The sequence below is a fragment of the Camellia sinensis genome, chromosome 7 (genome assembly GCF_055761805.1).
Source record: "Camellia sinensis isolate YWXY chromosome 7, ASM5576180v1, whole genome shotgun sequence".
NCBI classification, from domain to species: Eukaryota; Viridiplantae; Streptophyta; class Magnoliopsida; order Ericales; family Theaceae; genus Camellia; species Camellia sinensis.
The window spans coordinates 78,722,907-78,739,290 of NC_138967.1; the positions used below are offsets into that span (position 1 = coordinate 78,722,907).

The window sequence follows — 16,384 nt, forward strand, 5'->3', positions numbered from 1 at the left end:
AACTAAAACACACACTATTTATATTTGCAGATTCTTTAGTAATATGTAGACTATGATCATATTTATTATTAACATTATTTTTTGTATTTCCAAAGCATATTATATCATCAGAATTAATTGCCCTTTTAGATTGTTGTTGGTACCTAAGACCCTCCTGGTGTATTATCTGGTGCATAAAACATCTCTTTTATGATTTTAAAGACTTAATTATGGCCAATAGTCAAAAGATCTTAATGAGTATATGGGTTTTGACATACACTAAGCATATAGGTTTTACAACAACCATAAATGAAACAAATAATTATGAAGATATAAAATACAAAAGATACACAAAAAACTTAAACGGAATTTTTAACTTAATTTAAAAAAAAAATTATATAACATAAAACACACCATACAAACTTATATATATATATATATATATATCAAAAATTTATACATAGATAGAAATACTTACATAGCTTGATCTTGCTTTTCAAAGCTCTTCACCAAGCTCTGATACCAATTACAAAACTAAAAAGGAAATGAGCTTTTTACTTATGGAATTATGGTGGAGTTATAGAATAAACGGCTAAATGAAAATTTAGAATTTGATGGATATTTTATTCCACGAAAAGATGTTTTGATTAACTTAACCAAATGATCAAAAATCTTTAGTAAATTTGATTGTAAAAATGGATTTTGGCAAATTCAATTGACTGAAGAGTCAAAAAAATTGACAGCTTTCGGTACACCTAGAGGACATTACCACTGGAATGTTATGCCTTTTGGGTTAAATATTGCACCACAGGTATTTCAACGGTGGATGGATACAATTTTTAAAGACCTTAAAGATTGTTGTGTACTTTATATTGATGATATACTTATCTTTTCTAAAATCAAGGAGGAGCATAAGAAACATTTAAAATTACTTTGTGAAAGATTCCAAAAACATGGAATTATTTTGTCTCCAAAAAAGATTGAATTAGAAAAAGAATCAATTGAATTTTTGGAAATAATTTCAGACCAAAAAGGTTTAAAATTACAAGAACATATTTTGTCCAAAGTACGAGATTTTCCTAATACTCTTGAAAATATAACACAATTACAGAGTCTATTAGGCATTTTAAATTATGAACGAAATTTTATTAAAAATCTTTCAAAAATAGAAATTCCTTGGTTAACCAAATTAAGGAAAAATGTTATTTTTGAATAGACAACAGAAGATGTTGCTTTAATTAAACAAATTAAAAAAAATGTTAAAACTTTACCAGATGTTTATCTTCCTAAAACAAGCGATAAATTAATTTTAGAAACAGATGCCTCAGACGCATGCTGGGGATGTGTTCTTAAAGCAATACCAAGTAATTTATGGTATGATAAAGAGATACCTTTATCAGAAAATGGGATTAGACCAAGAAAAAATTCAATACCCATAAAATTACAAAAAGAAGAGTTAATTTGTGGATATAATTCTGGAACATTTAAATTAAATGAACAGAAATATATTATTTTCGAAAAAGAATTACTTGCAATAAAATTGGCAATAAAGAGTTTTCATATTTATTTAGCCCCAAAAAATTTTATTGTACGCACTGATAATAAGACAGTAAGAGATTTCTTGATCAATAAAAAACATATTGAACAAGGAAGAAAATTAGCCTGGTATAATAAAATTTCTGAATATACTTTTGAAGTAGAACATCTTAAAGGTACTAACAATTTTCTTGCAGATTTTCTTAGCAGAAATTGTTTTAGTAAATTAAATTGCTAAACAAGTAAATTTAATTTTTGCAGAAGACCTCTAGACCAAGAGGAAACAATGGATAAGGGTAAACAACCCTCTCAAGGAGATTGGGTGACAATTGCTAAAAAAGCAAACCCCAAAGAAGAAAAAGTTTATGTTGTGTTTGCAGAAAAACAACCTGGAATTTACACAGAATGGAATGATTGCAAAACACAAATTGTGGATATTCAGGAGCGAGCTATAAAGCATATGATAGCATGACCAAAGCTAAAAAAGCTTTTTGCAGTGCACCAGCTATGCCTGTTTATCAAAAGAATTTTTGTCAAATGAAAACTAACCCACTTCCAACTAATATTCAGACATCTAGACCAGATGAATCTGAAATAAAAGATTTTTTCAATCCTAGTATATCCAGAGAAATTTATACAGAACTCAATGGAGTTTGGAAAACTCACATTGTAGACAACAAAGTGAAATTTCGAAAACACATGGGAGTTTTGGCCAACAAATTAGCTGAGCAAACAGCTAAATTAAAAGATTTGTAAAATCTTTGTTTCAATATTCTTAAACAAATGAATTGGAATGAAGATTTTAATTTTGAAAAAATAAACAATTTTCTTCAACTATCAGACCTCATATCAGCTGAGTTTTCTGATCCAGTTTTTGAACAAATAAAAAGAATTTGTCTTTTTGAAAAAGCAAGAACTTTGCTTCCAAAAGAAATTTTTATGTTAATTAAAAATCGGGTTGAAGATCATCATGATAAGATTAGACAAATCTTAGAACGATCTTACGATAAATTAAATTTGAGAGATGGAATTCCCAAAATAACCATCATGGCAAACCATGACATGTGATTTTTTGAAGATATAGATTGGGGAATAACTAATCAAGTTATTTTCTAAATTTTAGATCCAATTCAATGGATAGATTATCCAATGATCATCAAAACAATGCTCTCATGGATAGTAAAAGGCTTTCGATGGAGCAAATATTTTACTTTTTGGATCTCCAGTACTGTTGGTTGGCGAGAACGAGAACATTTTTCCCAACCATACCAGATTTGGTATCTTAAAGAAACTGAAGATTTTGAATTTGAAAATGATTATTTAGATGAAGATTACCGAAGAGAGCAATTAGAAAATATGCAAAAACTTTCCTTAACAGAATATTGGATAGACAGTCTAATATCTGTTTCACAAGCAGCGTCCAACATCCATGGCTCAGCAAAATTGCCATTCATGGTTACAGATGGAAGAATATTATTTGTAACCCATTTTCCCATAACATATTAAAGGTCTCCAACGCAAATTAATGAGGCTCTTGACATGTTAATAAATCTCAAAAAGAGAAATAATTTGGATCTTCCGTTGGAACTAGCCATGACCGCAGATGATGTAGAACATTTCCGGAATGAGCAATACAGCCAAGATCCGGATTCCTCTCTATCAGAGACTGATGAAGAATATCACAATCTCATCAACAGGATGGAAGCATAGTGGACCCCACTATCAAATGCAGCTGTCTCCTGATCGACTCCAACCTTATCCAGGACACGTAGAGTAACCTGCATTATTTGGCGGAAAGTGATCAGCCACATCCTTTCAGCCGACGCTACACGACAAATCAGCTCAGCCAAAACTTATTTACAACAGTCTATCTCTTTGAAAATCAGGGAGGGTAGACAGTGTGTATCAGTGTATATAATTGTAAAAACTGTAGCAAAGAGCAAATAATTGTAGTCCTTTTGTATTTATTTTTGTCTCTTTGTATTTACTTTTAGGTAGATTTTTCAAAAAGCCTATGACTAGGCTTGCCTAAAGAGTTAAAAAAATTAGCAACTTTTAAGACGTAAAGTCATACAAAGTTAGATATGTTAGATATAAGTTAGTTATGCAATAAGTCATATTTTGTTTGTATTCCCCTCTTGTAAGTCTATATATTGGCCTTTATGCCAACATAATGAAGCATGTAAATTCCCTTCAACTTCTCTCCATCTTTCTTCTTTGTCTCTAAGTTCTCTATCATAATTCCTTATTCTATAACTCCACCATAATTCCATAAGTAAAAAGCTCCTTTCCTTTTTAGTTTTGTAATTGGTATCAGAGCTTGGTGAAGAGTTTTGAAAAGATAAGTATATCTTATGCTCCTCCTTGGTTTTAGAGAAGATAAGTATATCATCAATATAAACTACACAACAATCTTTAACGTCTTAAAAAATTGTATCCATCCACCGTTGAAATACCTGTGGTGCAATATTTAACCCAAAAGGCATAACATTCCAGTGGTAATGTCCTCTAGGTGTACTGAAAGCTATCAATTTTTTTGACTCTTCAGTCAATTGAATTTGCCAAAATCCACTTTTATAATCAAATTTGCTAAAGATTTTTTATCCTTTGGTTAAGTTAATCAAAACATCTTTTCATGGAATAAAATATCCATCAAATTCTAAATTTTCATTTAGCCGTTTATAGTTGACTACCATTCGGGCTTTTTCTCTTTTAATTTCAGCATGATTTCTTACCATAAAAGCTGGACTAGAGTGAGGACTTTTAGTTTCTTCAATTACTTTTTGTCTAAAAGTTCCTAGAGTTGAATATCAAATTCATCTATATCTTGTCTAGTATAGATCATCGGTCTTACTCTAATGATAACATTAGGGTCTTTCAATTTTAAACTACAATAACGTGGACTACATTGCCATAGTTTTAATAGATATTCACTAAAATTTTCTTCTAAAATTTTATAAATCCAATGTGATTCATCAATAGTACATTGGAAGAGCAAAGAGTAGACAAAACTACTTGTTAAATAAATTACTTGTTAAATAAATTGAACCATATTCTATTTAAAAAAAATCAAGCTCTGCATTTTTTATTAGTCACCTCACTAGTTTTTGTTACAGATTGATGATGTTGGCATGAATACAGTGATGTTTTTGGGCCAGGTTGATGATGTTTGCATGGGCGCAATTTACATTATATTTTTGTTTATGGAAAATATATATACCTGATATGTTTTGTTATTAAGATTTTTTTTTTTTTAATTTGGATTTTATTTGTTGCTTTGGATAGTATATGTATTTGTTGGATTATACTATGTTTATAGATTCTTATTTTCTTTGATATGTACGGTTAATAGTTAAGTTTTGTATATAGTTGAAAATTGAATGCTACAGGTTGTAGAGAAATATTTTTATTGAATAGTTGAGAATTGAATAAATGAATGGATGAATAATTTTGTATATGCACAGATTACAGGTGGTACAAAAAATATTATAGAACAAATTATAAAAACTAAATGAGATCTTTTGGTGACTAAACAAATATCATATGTTGACTTTTGGCTACTGAAATTTTAGTCCCCAATTGTCAAAAAGCGAAACTGTTGGCTACTACACTTTTAGTCGCCAATTGTAAAAAGGAAACTTTTGGCTACTAAAATTTTAGTTGCCAATTCTCAAAAAGCGAAACTTTTAGTTACCAAATAGTTAGTCGCCAAACATACATGCTCAATTGGCTACTAAATAATTTAGTCGCTAAAAGTAAAATTTTTAAAAAATATATGGCGACTAAAGTTTTAGTCGCCGATAGGTCACTTTTGGCTATCAAAAAAATTTTAGTCGCCGATTGCCTTCTCTGACAAACTATTGGCGACTAAACTGGTGACCAAATATATTAGTCGCCAAAAATAATTGGCTACTAAAGTAAGGCTTTTGGTGACTAAAATTTTAATCGCCAAAAGTAAAATTTCTTGTAGTGAGTATATAGACTATTGTGTACCTACATTGAATTTTTGACTTCATCACTGATTGGAGGTTGGAATGGTAGTTGTCAACATTAAAAATAAACGAAACACACAAATTTTACTAACCAATATTGAACGTTGTTCCTTGGATTTGGACCAAAAAAATAAAAATAACCAACTGTGGGAGACATTAGTATACGCTCAACCAAAAATCAAATTACTTACATGTAGTTAAACAACATACAATATTTCTTAATTTAGATCATACAACACAACTAGCATGGGCATTCCATGTGATTCTAAATCTTAATTAAAACTTGCCTCCTTCATAACCATCCAGCTTATGAGGAGGTCACAAACACAGTAATGCTATTAAACATAATACAACAGTAGCAAAATATTGAGAATGAGGGCGTGAATTCAAAATCATTCATGAGCAACTACAACTAATTGTTTCCCAACATTGCGCCCTCTGAAAAGTCTTACAAGGGCTGAAGGTCCATTCTCAAGGCCTTCAACAATATCTTCAACATATGTGATTTTTCCTTCCCTGATATAGGGAAGCACACTGGCCAAGAACTTGGAATAATGGGGATGGTAATCGAAAACCACAAATCCTTCCATGCGAACACGCTTATAAAGTAGTTGCATCAAGTTCTTTACTCCTTCTGGTTGCTCAAGATTGTATTGGGATACCATTCCGCAAATAGCAATGCGACCATAATTCCTCATATTGAGAAGTACAGCATCCAACATCTTCCCTCCAACATTCTCAAAGTAAATGTCAATGCCTTGAGGAAAATACCTACAACCAGAATCAGAGCACACTGATCAAGTAATGATGGCTCACGAAGTTCACTTGGAATATAATGTAAAACATAAGGAAAATTATCACTCTATTTGCTTTTGTTTTTAGAATCTATTTTTTGAAAATAAATTTTTAAAAAAATTAAAAGCTAGTTTGGTGAGACAAATGAAAAAATAAAAATAAAAAAAATAATTCATCAATTTCATATAATTTTCTCTCATTTCGAAGGAAATAATTTTTAAAAATATCTTTTTAATGTTAGTTTTTTTATTTACCAAAAACCAGTTTCTGTCTTTTAAAAAAAATAAAAATAAATTAGAAAACATATTTTGAAACATGGTCAATATGAAAATAAGTCATCATATTTCTAAAGGATTGTGGTAATAGGGGGATTCCTAGACTGGATCCCTTGGAAACACTCAGAATAGTATTGAGATCTATCACATACATATAATTGAACAACTCAGAGCTCTAAACCAGTTTCACTCCCTTGAGCTTCAAACCAATATTTTTTGACTTTGTATTCTGCAAAATGTGCAAACTGACCTTTTCAAAGCTGCATCCAAGTCATGCTCTTCCTTATAATTAAAAGCCTCATCAAATCCTAATTTCTTCAACAGATCAACCTTAGAGAGTACAAATAAAAAGTAAACTTAATGGTTAATAAGTGTCCAAATCACATCATTCAATTCTTCTTTCCATCATAAGTAAAAAAATCATAAAATTTGAAAATTTTGAAGTTGAAAGCATGTTCAATATTCATGGTATCCAATTCATTTTTAAGTTTCTTAGATAGCATCTTTTATCATGACAAATCTATGTTTGGGGATTTCATCTATTTTAGTATATAATATTTTTCTCAACTGAATTATGTAATATAGACAAAGGTTTCATTAACACTTTTAACATGCAATGGAACAAGAAGTACAAGATCATATACTACTATGAATATTAACCAGTGGTAAATACAAATCAAGTATTGAAACTAGATATCATTTAAAAAAGGCAAGTGTTTCATGAATTAGTATAGGAAAGAAAACATGTTAGGATTATTGCAAAATATAGCCTATATTGTAGAATTATCTAATCTGGTGTTAACTAGCAATTGTGAGTTTGTGAAATGTTACATAAAACATATGATCAGGTTATTCAACTTAATTAATGTTGTCTATATCCGAGTGACCCACGCTGGTAAATTATTCTCAAAGCATGCACAAAATAAGCAATAACTTATGAAAATCAAATTAGAGTACTTATTAAATGTGATGTCAATCACCTTTTCTTGAGTTCCAGCACTTCCAACAACATAGCAACCCATCAACTTAGCAAACTGTCCAACAAGTTGACCAACTGCACCTGATGCTGCAGATACGAAGACATATTCTCCTTTCTTTGGAGTGCAAACCTCATGAAAACCAACATAAGCAGTCAAACCAGGTGTACCTATTAACAAACAAAAAACATACTGGACAATTAATCAATAAATATACCCCACTAAAAGAAAGGTCATATGCTTAACTTCCTTTGGGAAAACAACTATTTTTGCTTTTTTAAGATGACATTAGTTATAGATCAATTGCATTGTGTAGATTTAAAAATGAAGCTAGTGACAAAATAGAAGAAGTTAAATACACTAACCAAGAATTCCTGTATAATATGACAGGGGTACATCAGTATGATCGATTTTAAAAAGAGCTTCAGGGGTTGTAATGAGGCTGTACTCTTCCCATCCGATTGTTCCCCAAACAAAATCACCCTTCTTGATGTTTGGGTGACCTGAATCTATAACCTTAGCTACTCCATTGCCCATTATTACCTGCACATCACATTCACATATCACATCACAATTAAAACCTACAAATCAATTAGAATGAGGGCATCCATGAAACGAAAACCAGTGCAGTTCTAACTCACTTTCGATTTTGACAATGCAATACTACTCGCGTCAGTACCATCTCCCTAACTCCTTTTTAGGTAAATTATAACTCTCTATAGATTTATTTAAATTACAAATTATTTTTCATAATTTTAAAAATTATATTATGTCTCATAAAATTTTTAATTTCATAATAAATATATTATTTTATTAATAAATCATTAAGTTAGTTAAGAATTTTTAATAATATTAAAATTTTATTTCAATTAATAATTTCGATAATTTTATTATTGTATAAGTAAACAGTTAGAAATTTTACATTTTTAATTAATTTTGTTAAATAAAAAAATTCAGACATGGGAATATTTGTAAATCACATAAAACAATTCGTATTTTAAACAAACATCAGAAGTGTATTTGTAATTAACCCTTCTTTTTATTTATTTATGATCTTGAGATGCAATCATCTGGAAAAATTAATTTTTTCCAACCACTTTGAAGTATCTATTAGTGCTTTCTAAAAGATAGACTTATAGCCTCGTTTGAAATGTAATCTTTTTAGTCTAAAAATTAAAAAAATCATTAAAAAAATTAAAAAATTAAAAAATTAACAATTTATACTAAAAAATTAAACATTTTATTTCTTTTTACTTTTTACACATCTTTTTGTAAAAAATTAAAAAATCATCTTAAATATATTAATTTTTTTTAATCATATTTTAGCTAAAAATTACTAAAAAAAGATATCCCTAAACGAGGGTAGCCCACTTTAAAATTTGAAATTTCTATTCTTACAGTAAAAACTTGTTCCGAGAAATGAAACGTTAAGACACTACCGCCATGTTTGGTTTGGTTTTAGAAATTTGTTCTAGAAAATTTTTCTAAAAAATTAAAAACTAATTTGGTGAAAGAAATTAAATAAAAATAAAAAATACTTATCATTTTTACATAATTTTGGGTGTGTTTGGTTTGATTTTGGAAGATATATTTTAAAAAAAAAAAATTAGGGAGAGTTTAGAAATTTTTTTATTGTTTGGTTTTATATTTTGAAAATAGTTTTAGAGTACGAGAGTTTGGGATGATTTGACATTTTGTTATTGTTGAGTAGATGTCTGTGAGAGAAAAAGTAATTGAAAAGGAAAAAGAAGAGAGAAAAATTGATTGATTGATTTGTAAGAGAGAAAATGATTTTAAAAACCAAACAAATTTTTCTTCAAAATTACTCTCTCAAAAACAAACCAAACAAGATTTTTATTTTTGGGAGACCAGAAATAATTTTTAAAAATTTTAGAATATTGTTTTAATACCAACATATACTCTAAAGCTTGGTTTGGGATACCCAAAAAAATCTAAAAAGCTAAAAAATTACTAAAAAAGTTAAAAAGTTACTAAAATAGTTAAAAAGTTATCACTATTCATCAAAAAAAATATTAAAAAATTAATTTTACACATAATTAATTTTCAAACTCTGGCGTCCCATAGGCAGAGCTGACTTTTTGGAAAAATCGCATAGGCGGGGTGCACAAATAACACGGTGTTGTTCAGTCCGTAGGGGCCATCACAAGTCCCGTTTTAATAATCTGAACCGATCAATGTGTAGAACTCGTCGAGTACCATATGTCTATAAAAAATCACATTAATCGGATATCGCTAAATACATGATCAAATCAATTTTGTATAAAAAAATTGATGGTATTATAATTAATGGTTGAAAAAAAACTAATTCAATCAAATAGCTATCAATATCTGATCAACGTGATTTTTTACAAACATATAATACTCGACAAGTTCTACATATTGAACGATTTTGATTAACAAAAAGGGACCCATGGTGGGCTCCCATAGGCCGAACAACACCTCCAATTCAATGCTCGAAAAGAAAGGAACCATCTTCTAGCTTATACTCTGCACGCACTGTCCCTTAATTCATCCAACCGTACAACCTATTTTATCTCATTCTTCTCCTATACATTAATTTATACAATTTTTTATTACATATTTTTTCGTAAAAAGTCAAAAAATTATTCTAAACAATCATATTTTTTTTCTCAATTTTTTAGTTTAAAAAGTCAAAAAGTAGGCACTCCAAACCATCCCTAAAATTCATAGCTTATTTACTTCAAAAATTTTAATACCTGCATATACTTAAATTCATGAATTCCAAGTAAGATACAATCAAATAAGAGAGAGAGATAGAGAATCAAATGAGAGAGAGAGAGAGAGAGAGAGAGGTGCATACAGAACCAGGGGTATAGGAAGTGAAGACGCTAGGACCCTCAATTGTTTTCATGAGAATTTGCATGTAAGGATCGCATGACAAGTAGAGGTTCTTCAACAGAACTCCATTTGAGCCTTTTGGGAGCTTCAAGCTAATAATCTTGTCCGTGGTCATATGCATATCAGACTCTTTTGGTAAACCGGTGATGTAGTCTCTGAATATCACCTGCTTGTTCTTTACTTCTTCCTCTGCCATTTCTACGCTTTCTTCTCGTCTCCCCTCCCTCTCTACAATCCAAGCCCAACCTCTCTTTTTTTTTTTGGGTGAATATCCCAACCTCTCTTTCTCCCCCTTTATTTATTTTCTCCACCTTTATTTATTATCTATCTATTTGTATATCGTCATTAATCATTTGTTTCTCCACTACTACTCTGCCAATGTGGATAGTCATATTTGAAACGTCACCAATGCCGCATTCTCTAAAGAAGTTAAAAAATTTAAAAGAATAAGATTAAGGTTAAGTTTGGCATGATTGAAAAAAGACAAAAAATTAAAAAGTTACTATCCTATTTAAGTCATATCATCTTATTTAAGTTACATCAACTCTCTAGCACATGACTTCAAACCCAATCCAAATTCAACCCATATTTCATAAAAAGTCAAAAAGTACACTTATTTAGTCTTCCCAAACTAGGCCTAAGTTTGACATATCTTGAAAAAGACAAAAAGTTAAAAAGTTACTATCCTATTTAAGTCATATCATCTTATTTAAGTTACATCACCTCTCTAACACATCACTTCAAACCCAACCCAAACCCAACCCATATTTCATAAAAAGTCAAAAAATACACTTATTTAGATTATTCGAAACAACCCCTAAATATAAAAGTGAGGAGTTATTTGGATTGAACTATATAAGTGTATTTTTTAAGTTTTTGAATAAAAAGATAAAGGAAAAAGATATAATTGTTTCAGATAATTTTTTGATATTTTACAAACAAAAATGTATTAAATAATTTAAAATGGTTTCGCAACCCTTGAAAAATTCAAAAAGTTATCAAAAAAGTTAAAAAATTATCACTATTTACTAAAAAAAATATTTAAAAAATAATAAACACATATTAATACAAATAAAAAAAAAAAGCCCCAAGATTGGTACTGATGTGATGGTGGAGTCAGGGACTGGGAAAAAAAATTATTGTAAAATATTTACTAAATTGGATAGTAGAGCTAGGCCCGTGGGGGCCCACCATGGGTCCCGTTTTGATAATCTGAACCGTTTCAATTTGTAGAAATTGTCTAGTACTATATACTTGTAAAAAATCACGTCTATCGGATATCGCTAAATACATGATCAAATCAGTTTTGTATAAAAATAGATGGTGTTATAGTTAACAGTTAACAAAAAAAACTAATACGATCAGATAGCTATCGATATCCAATCAATGTGATTTTTTTTAAGCATATAGTACTCGATGAGTTCTACACGTTGAACAATTCCGATTAGTAAAACGGGACCCGTGGTGGGCCCACATGGACCAAACAGAACCGACCAATTTATGCCCGAAAAGTAGATAATCAATCTCCTACACTGCCCTTTGTCGTGTTGCCTTTTAGGCTTCCAACCATACTACCTATTCCATCACTTTCTTCCCCTATACACTTATTTATATAATTTTTTAATATATATTTTTCTATAAAAAGTCAAAAAGTTAACACAAACATCAATTTTTTTTTCCTCAACTTTTTAATTTAAAAAGACAAAAAATACGCTTATTTAAGACATCCCAAACAACCCCGTAGTCTTTGAATATCACCGGTTCGTTCCTTACTTCTTCCTCTGCCATTTCTACCCTTTTCTTCTCTTGTCTCCCTTTCCCTCTCCCTCTTTACAATCCAAGCCCAAATAAGTGCACTTTTTGTCTTTTTGGACTAAAAAGTTGAGGAAAAAAATATGAATATTTAGGTTAACTTTTTGACTTTTTATGAAAAATGTGTATTAAAAAATTGTATAAATAAGTGTATAGGAGAATAAAGTAATGGTATAGGCCGTACGGTTGGAAGCTTAAAGGGCAGCGCGGCAGAGGGCGTGTAGGAGATTGATTCTCTACTTTTTGGGCATAAATTGGTCAGTTCTGTTCGGCCATGGGGGCCCACCACGAATCCCGTTTTACTAATCGGAATCGTTCAATGTGTAGAACTCGTTGAGTACTATATGCTTGTAAAAAATCACGTTGATTGGATATCGATAGCTATCTGATCGTATTAGTTTTTTTGTTAACTGTTAACAATAACACTATCCATTTTTATACAAAACTGATTTGATCATGTATTTAACGATATTCGATAGACGTGATTTTTTACAAGCATATAGTACTAGACGAGTTCTACATATTACACGATTCAGATTATCAAAACGAGACCCATGGTGGGCCCCCACGAGCCCAGCTCTACCATCCAATTTAATGAATATTTTACTCCCATTTTTTTTTCCCCGGTCTCTGACGGGCTCATCACATCTGTACCTTGTTAATTGTATTTTTTTTGATTTGTATTATTATGTATATATTATTTTTTTTTAATTTTTTTAAGTAAATAATAATAATTTTTTAATTTTTTAATAATTTTTTAACTTTTTAAATTTTTTAAAAGTTTCCAAACCAGCACTTATTACCTACCTATTTATATATCATCATTAATGGTTTGTTTCTCCACTACAACTCTGCCAATGTGAAGAGTCATACTTGAAACGTCACCAATGAATCATTCTCTAAAGAAGTTTTAAAAAATTTAAAAGAGTAAATATAAAAATAAAGAATTGTTTGGGTTGAACTATATAAGTGCACTTTTTAATTTTTTGAATAAAAAAGTAAAGGAAAAAAATATAATTGTTTGGGAGAAATTTTTGACATTTTACACAAAAAAAAAAATGTATTAAATAATTTAAAATGGTTTGGCAACTCTTGAAAAATTCAAAAAGTTAAAAAGTTACCCAAAAAATTAAAAAGTTATCACTATTTACCTAAAAAAATAATATACACATATTAATACAAATAAAAAAAAACCCAAGATTGGTATTAACGTGATGGTGGAGTCAGGGACCGGGAGGAAATTATTATAAAATATTCACTAAATTGGATGGTAGAGCTGGGCCCGTGGGAGCCCACCATGGTTTCCGTTTTGATAATTTGAACCGTTGAATATGTTGAAATCATCTAGTATTATATACCTGTAAAAAATCACATGTATCGGATATCGCTAAATACATGATCAAATCAGTTTTGTATAAAAATAGATGGTGTTATAGTTAATAGTTAATAAAAAAAAACTAACACGATCGGATAGCTATTGATATCCAATCAACGTGATTTTTTATAAGCATATAGTACTACACGAGTTCTACACATTGAACGGTTCCGATTAGAAAAACGGGACCCATTGTGGGCCCATATGGGCCGAACAAAACTGACCAATTTATGCCCAAAAAGTAGAGAATCAACCTCCTACACTGCCTTCTGCCGCGCTGCCCTTTAGGCTTCCAACCGTACGACCTATTACATCACTTTCTTCCCCTATACACATAGTTATATAATTTTTTAATACACATTTTTCTATAAAAAGTCAAAAAGTTAACCCAAACATCCATATTTTTTTCTTCAACTTTTTAGTCTAAAAAAATAAAAAAATACTTATTTAGAACACTCCATGTAACAACCCAGATTTTTAATTATTCGGTAGAATTTATACTAATATTATTTAATCACAGTTAGGAAAATATATAATTTATTATATATTATTATGTGTAATCTTGTAAAACAATATAATTTGTAAAACTTTAAGGGTCAAAATAATAATAATAATAATAATAATAATAATAATAATAGGTATGGTAATAAAATAAATAATTAATTTTATGTTGATATACGATAGAGTGTAATTTAATTAGAAATTAATTTATTTATATAATTATATTAAAATATTAAGTCAAAATATAATTATCTTAAATATTTATTAAAGATAAAAATAAATCTCTATAATTATTAATCGAAACTGAGAGAGATTCGCACGCCACGTATGCGCCTTATCTCCCTATAAAAGGGCGGTGATCAACCTGCGTGAAAGAAAAGGAAAAGAAAGAAAAGGAACAGAATGAAAGGAAAGAAAGAAAAAGGAAAGAAGAAAGAAAGAAAGGAAAGAAAGAAAAGAGAGGAAGAAGGAAAAAAATAATGAAAGTTAAAAGGGTCTTTATAGTGGAAAGAAAGAGTAAGATATTAAAATTAATGTGAATTATATTATGTCTTGAGTTACCAAAATGTATTTTACATATATTTTGACTTACCATATTTGTTTTATATAAGTTATGATTTTATAAATTATTATAAACTACATTTGACGTGGTTAGGCCCATAAAGACCATAACCCACTACGAACAATTCAAGCCCATCACTTAGAGCCCAATACACAACCCACTTGATGAGGTCCAGAACAGCTGGAAGCCAACATGGCATGAAGAGCCAATGATATTCAAACATGTGGTAGGTAAAGGACAAGCCACATCAGCAGACAAAGATCTACAAAGTTATTGCCACTGCACATCGCCATTAATGCAGCCCTTCACAGCATTTATTACGACAACACCTCTCCGTCGAGACAGAACAGCTCCACCATGAACAAGGTGAGCTAGAACATAGACTTTCGGCCAAGGTGACAGGTCGGAAGGGACAACGAAATGATTACTACGAGACATAAGCGGAAGTCGAAGACAAGAAGAAGGTTAAGTTTTTCTATCTCTGAGGCATATCTCTACATTCCACTTCTCTCTCTAACTTACCCGTCGGAGGGTTCACTGGGGGACTCCCCATTCCCCGTTGAACTCTTGTGCAGGTTCTCAGGTGGGCTTGGCCATTCAGATATCGGTTGGAGAAGCGTGGACCAGTCCGATCCATTCCCTCTGGAACCCGTCGTATCGTAATTGTATCATCAGTTGGCGCCGTCTGTAGGAACGCTTTGCTCCTCGCTCCAGTTGTGTTCACTGTCGCCGGAGACCCTGTTCTAACAACCCTTTCTCGCTACCCATCGAAGTGTATAGTCACGACTAGATCCATGGCTTCCTACCAAAATGCTGCCGACTACCAAGCCGACCTCCCCAATCCGAACAACCCACCACAATATTTCATCGAGCTTACTAACAGCATTAACCGCATGGCCGAGCAAAATCAAGCCATGATTAATGCCCTACTCCAAAGAAACCTTCCTATGCCCCCCCACCTCCCGATATTCCTCCCAACCACGAACAAGCCCCGAGCCATACTATCCTGCAGCTAGGGGTGCAACTCGGGCGGGCTCAACCCGAGCAACCCGAGCCCAGCCCGAGTTTTTTTAGGGTTTAGGCAACTATATCTTGTAATCTGGACGGGCTTGGACAGATTTTTGATGCCCGAATTGCAATTCGGGCCGGGCTTGGGCAGAACCAATGGCCAACCCGAGCAACCCGAACCCGAATTCAATTTAACATATTATATAAATTATATAATATATAATATATAATATATATATATATATAATTTAATAAATTATGTAATATATATAAATTAAGTAAAAGAGTTAGTCTTAATTTTTATTTTTATTTTTATTTTTGGTTAGTCTTCTATTAAGTAAAAGAGTTAGTCTTAATTTTTATTTTTTATTTTTTTTTTGTTAGTTTTCTATCATTAGATTAGCATCTTTTATGTCTACCCTTAGATCTACCTACGGGTTTCTGAACTCGGGCAATTCGGGCAACCCGAGTTCAAAATACAAAGCTTGGGCCGGGCTTGGGCAACAATGTTCGGGTTCATGGTCGGGCTTGGACGGGCTTGGGCAGTGCCAAATACAATTCGGGTCGGGCTTGGGCAGACCCCCAACCCGACCGAACCCGTCCGAGTTGCACCCCTACCTGCAGCCTAATCCACACCAACAGAGAAGGCTTGCAACCCCCTCCCCCAAGTATAAACCTGTCACCCCGGGGCC

At 31.2% G+C, this 16,384-nt stretch overlaps 1 protein-coding gene across 2 annotated transcripts; it reads right to left on the reverse strand.

Annotated features, from left to right (window-relative positions):
• Nucleotides 1-5,669: 5,669 nt before the first annotated feature.
• LOC114317334 (2-alkenal reductase (NADP(+)-dependent)) lies at nucleotides 5,670-10,847 on the reverse strand. Of its 2 annotated transcripts, XM_028264048.2 has the most exons (6): nucleotides 10,713-10,742; nucleotides 10,397-10,680; nucleotides 7,920-8,097; nucleotides 7,558-7,724; nucleotides 6,828-6,907; nucleotides 5,670-6,278 (listed from the first exon to the last, which is right to left on the reverse strand). In XM_028264048.2, the coding sequence occupies exons 2-6, from the start codon at nucleotides 10,628-10,630 to the stop codon at nucleotides 5,900-5,902; spliced, it is 1,038 nt and encodes a 345-aa protein (XP_028119849.2). In that variant the 5' UTR covers nucleotides 10,631-10,680; nucleotides 10,713-10,742; the 3' UTR covers nucleotides 5,670-5,899. The 2 variants fall into 2 exon arrangements, with proteins under 2 accessions (XP_028119849.2, XP_028119843.2); XM_028264042.2 differs by having other exon boundaries at nucleotides 10,397-10,847.
• Nucleotides 10,848-16,384: the final 5,537 nt, after the last annotated feature.

What these genes read in the sequence shown, in the direction of transcription:
- LOC114317334 (XM_028264042.2), bottom strand. Translation starts at nt 10,630, where the DNA reads ATGGCAGAGGAAGAAGTAAAGAACAAGCAGGTGATATTCAGAGACTAC. An exon ending in GTGCTGGAACTCAAGAAAAG is followed by an intron (nt 6,908 to 7,557) that starts GTGATTGACATC and finishes GTACTCTCTAAG; the next exon opens with GTTGATCTGTTGAAGAAATT. An exon ending in TTGGATGCAGCTTTGAAAAG is followed by an intron (nt 6,279 to 6,827) that starts GTCAGTTTGCAC and finishes TTCTGGTTGTAG; the next exon opens with GTATTTTCCTCAAGGCATTG.